Source organism: Rhamphochromis longiceps, linkage group LG10, assembly GCF_057381845.1.
Source record: "Rhamphochromis longiceps isolate RC_006_pf linkage group LG10, R_longiceps_female_GT1.1, whole genome shotgun sequence".
In the NCBI taxonomy this organism is placed as follows: Eukaryota; Metazoa; Chordata; class Actinopteri; order Cichliformes; family Cichlidae; genus Rhamphochromis; species Rhamphochromis longiceps.
Genome location: NC_140566.1, coordinates 34,138,901 through 34,143,360, shown reverse-complemented (window position 1 = coordinate 34,143,360; position 4,460 = coordinate 34,138,901). Strand labels below are relative to the sequence as shown.

At 40.2% G+C, this 4,460-nt stretch overlaps 1 protein-coding gene across 1 annotated transcript; it reads left to right on the top strand.

Annotated features, from left to right (window-relative positions):
* Window positions 1-211: 211 nt before the first annotated feature.
* LOC146661270 (complement C1q-like protein 2) lies at window positions 212-4,156 on the top strand. Its single transcript, XM_085419705.1, has 5 exons — window positions 212-398; window positions 658-711; window positions 1,615-1,668; window positions 2,954-3,088; window positions 3,192-4,156. The coding sequence occupies exons 1-5, from the start codon at window positions 212-214 to the stop codon at window positions 3,470-3,472; spliced, it is 711 nt and encodes a 236-aa protein (XP_085275831.1). The 3' UTR covers window positions 3,473-4,156.
* Window positions 4,157-4,460: the final 304 nt, after the last annotated feature.

Here is a 4,460-nt window from a genome sequence, read left to right as displayed (position 1 = left end):
GAGCTAGTTGGTTACTCCTTTGCACACTTCACAATTAGTACAAGTAGATTCATGGTTCATTGATAAAGTCTTTACTTGTGTTGTAGTGAAAGTTTCAGATTTTGATGTGTCTGTGGGAGGAAGTTTGGAGGAAGTAACCTCCCCATATACACACCTTTGTCTGACATGCTATAAAAAGCTCAGTCGGGGTAGCAGAGGACACAATATCACCATGGAGGTCATTGTGTTTTTCTCGCTGTTGCTTTCAGTCTGCACTCTTTCAGCAAATCTGGCTGAAGCAGATAAGTCTTCAAACCAACAACCCTGTCCACAGGACACCCAAGCTGTGCTGAGACAGCTGACCGCCTCAGTGGCTGTGCAGAAAGAGCAGATCACGGTCCTACAGAAAGAGACTCAAGGTACAGTATCATGTCAGGTAGTGAGAGAAGTAACAGCAAAAACAAATTGGCATATGATCCAGTGTTGTGTTAGAGAGATATCAATGTCACTCGTAAATATTCAGAATGACTGAAATGACAAACATTCATGGTTTTGTTTTCTTGTGAAAATAAATATTTTGTATAGAAATGAAATATAAAAGTAAGTATAGAAATATTGGCCAATCCTTAAAGAAATTGATGGTCCAGGGAAATACATTTTATTTTGCACTTATTTCAGAACAGACCGCAAAGCTGAAGAGTGAAATTGACCAGCTGAAGCTGCAGTCTACAGGTATTGTGTGGAAATCATCATGGCTCTGATCATTTCTAACTGTTAAAAAAATCTGCAGCTGACACGTTTTTGATGCTAAAATATAAAGGGTGTAAATATTTGACTTAAAACTTGGTGGATCAACATATGTTACTCCTATAAATCTGTCCACCAGGTGGCGCTACTGTGCTAGAAAATCTGTGGTTCATCACAGAGGCAACTTGACCACCAACATTGTCTTTATTTGTGGTAAAGCAGGGAGAGAGCGAGGGCAAATGAGCTGCACTGCAGTCTTTCAGCATACGGGGCAGCTGTGGCTCAGGTGGTAGCAGCTCATCTACCAACTGGAAGGTTGGTGGATCGCTCTCTGGCTCCACATGCTGAAGCTTCTTTGGGCGACATGCCTCTATCAGAGTGTGTTAGGCAAAGCTCTTAGACAAAGATCAAAAGTATGTGTATGAATACAAGCACATTGTGTGGTCAGCTGAGTAGAAAGGTGCTATGTAAGTATAATCAATACTGGTCACCTGCTCAACCAGCAGAGCTATAGTGGCATGATAACGCCATTGTTTACATACAGTCTAGGGTTCATGTCTCAGTGAAAGAGAGAGGGAAACACAAAGTGGAGAGTTGACAGACTGTGGATAAACATGACAGCGTGAAACTGCACAGATTTCAAATGAGAATCAGTGATGCAGTCAAACAAGTCTGCTTCTTCAACCATTCTCCACCCAGCACCTGTAGGAGGTGTGGTCCTGTGGCTCTGCAGTGTGTGGGGTGGAGGATGAGGGGACGTGGGGGAGACCACCGCTCGGTGTAGCATGAACAGAATGAGAGTCACAGTTACTTTCTTACTTACAGATAAAAACATGTGAATCACTGTGTGCTGTCAGTGAGATTGTTTGATCTCTTTGCTTTTTTCAGATGGTGCAGCAAAGCTGAAGACTGAGATTGACGCGCTGAAGCAGGAGCTACGAGGTACTGTGTGGAAATCTTATCTGACTGTGCATTTACTGGCTGTGCAGATGTTTTACTTTTGGCGGATCAACATATGTCAGTGCTATCAATCTATTCATAAAGTGGTGTCACTGTGTTTGAACATTTTTATTTTATTCACAGAAATAACTTTAGTACACACAGTGTTTTTACACATCAAGTACAATTACTGGATCCACTTTTCTGAATTACATTATGAAAAAAGAATTTCTGAGGGACTCTAGGATAAAATTATCAAAAAAGAAATTGAATTCCTGGAGAAATTTACCAAGAAATACATATTGCCTCTGAGTCTTCATATAGTTTTTATATGTATGGACCTCTGTATTTTGGCAATTTTCACTTTTAGCATCTGCTACGGCTGGGGTGTTAAACTTTAAGCCCAGGGGCCAGAATTGACTTGCCGAACACTCCAATCTGACCCCCTGGTCAGCTTAGGAAAATATGAACAAGGCCATAAACTTTTGGACTTTTCACTGTTTCAGTGAGAGTTCTGTATTAGTTATTATCAGGTTTATGGCTTTTCCTACTCATAAAAACCTCTCCATGGTCATTTATACTACGCTGAAGACAAAAAGAACTAGACAAAGAATTAAATGGCAGAAACATCATGTTTTTTCTCTCCTAAAGAAATCTGTCATCACTGAAAAATGAGTTTGCTCTAAGGTTTAAAATACATTGGCACAGATGTAGGGTGAGAGCCACTCAGGGCTGGGATTTAATCCTGACTGACTGTATATTTGTCAGACCTTGATGAAGACTCAGACTTGATACACATTAGTCTATTTTAATGTTTTATTTTTATATGATCTTGTCAGAAACAGGTGACCCCACGAACTCCTGTTTTGTATTGAACTCGTGTTCACCCTGCTGATGAGCACCTGTTGGATAAGCGTTTAAAGCCATGCACAGTTTCCTTTTTCCTGTTTTTTGAAAACTGAATGACATTAAACTGAGCTTATGTTTTTCTGAAGCACAAACCAAAATGCAACTAAAAGACTGAATAACACAGTTTGTTGTCTTGGCAGAAGCTACAAAATAACTTCCTGTCTGATCTAAAGGACGAGTTTAGGATCCTCAAAGTTAGATTTGATCAAATTTCATTTTCAAGTCACAGAGTTTGATTTCTTCTGTGACAGTGAAACGCTTCCAGCTGTCAAACATTTCTTTCATTGGAGATTAAAGTTTTTGTCATGGTCACTTTTTTGGGAAGAGTCTAACTCTACAACAGGAAGTTTAAATAATGACATTTCTCTCTCTCTCTCAGCCACACATGTGGCTTTCTCAGCAGCTGTGCTTCTTCCAGGCACTGGACCATACGTCGGACCCTTTAACACAGAGACCACTCTGGTCTTCAAACATGTTATCACGAACATTGGAAATGCCTACAACCCATCCACAGGTAATAACACTGAATGTCACTTCTCAGCTATGTTGATGTCAGGCTGATGTTCCAGATGTTCTAACAGCTGATTTTCCTTTTAACAAAAACAAATGTCCCACAGGTATTTTCACTGCACCAGTGAGAGGAGTCTACCACTTTGAGTTGCACATGTTTGGACATGGTGGTGTTGCTGTAGGTGCTTATTTGTACAAGAATCAAGGGCTCGTTGTTATTGCATATGAACACCAAACAGCAGCTGGAGAACTGAGTGGCTCTAATGGAGCCTCACTGCTTCTAGAGGTTGGAGATCAGGTGTTTGTGCGTCTCCTCGATGGTAGAAGGATATATGACAATCAAAATCATCACACCACCTTCAGTGGTCATCTGATCTTCACCATGTGAGAGGTGTGACAGCTCCAACACTTCCTGTTTGGCCTGTCCTGTGTGGGCGGAGCTTAGCCATTTTTAGAAGTAAAACAGGAAGTAAATCACCTGCTGGAATCAGTTTCTTGCTCTCTCTCTCTTTCTGGTTGGGTTCTAGTTTTGTGTTTATTTGTTTCTACTGACTCAGATAATTTACTTCTTCTTGTTATCTTTGATTCAAATAAATCCAGTTACATGCTCAGTGATTCTCTTCTCTTTGTCCTTTCTTCGAGTCGGCTCTTCACAAAGTGCTGCTCCTCCATTAGGTCCTGACTATTTTCTATAAGTTGGTAAACTGCTTCGTTTTTTATTGGCTCCACTGTCCTGTGTTGGTCAGTCTGTTATTTTGGTGACTGCTGGCCCACATGTTTGCTTTTAACTGGAGTCTTTCCTGTTAAGTTGAGCAAAATCCAACAGTTTTTTTCTCTTCTTTGATAATCATGCAGGTGTTTTTCTTAAACTCTTAACAGATGTTCAACTTAATCTGACTATCATGATAAAACTGTAAACAGCTGATTTAGTTTGATATAAAATGTGTGTCAGTGCTGTGGAGGAATGTTTCCTTATTTTCCATCCGAATCCAAATGCAGACACAGATAACTGACTGTAAACTTACTCGGGTTCATTTCTTTAAATTCTTTACTTTCAAAATAAAAGCATCTTTGAACTAGCATTGTTGATTTCTTTTCATGTGTTTTATACATAGAGCAGCAATCAAATCTACACATGCTGGGAGTTACTATCATAGGTGGAAACGCAGAATGAGTCCTGTCCCTGAACAAAAACTAACACACACACATAAAGAGGAGGGAGAGAAAATGGTAGGCCAGCACAGAGAGGATTGGGGGACTATGACAAATCGTGACTTTAATAATAATAATAGGGAGAAGAACCCCAGGCTTAAACAACTTGAGTCATCAATAGCGTTTATCCAAGAGACCCATTTACTCAGAGAGGATGTGGTGAA

Coding starts and splice junctions, on each gene's coding strand:
- LOC146661270 (XM_085419705.1), top strand. CDS start 212: ATGGAGGTCATTGTGTTTTTCTCGCTGTTGCTTTCAGTCTGCACTCTT. Junction 399..657: donor CCTACAGAAAGAGACTCAAG/GTACAGTATCAT, acceptor CACTTATTTCAG/AACAGACCGCAAAGCTGAAG. Junction 3,089..3,191: donor TGCCTACAACCCATCCACAG/GTAATAACACTG, acceptor AATGTCCCACAG/GTATTTTCACTGCACCAGTG.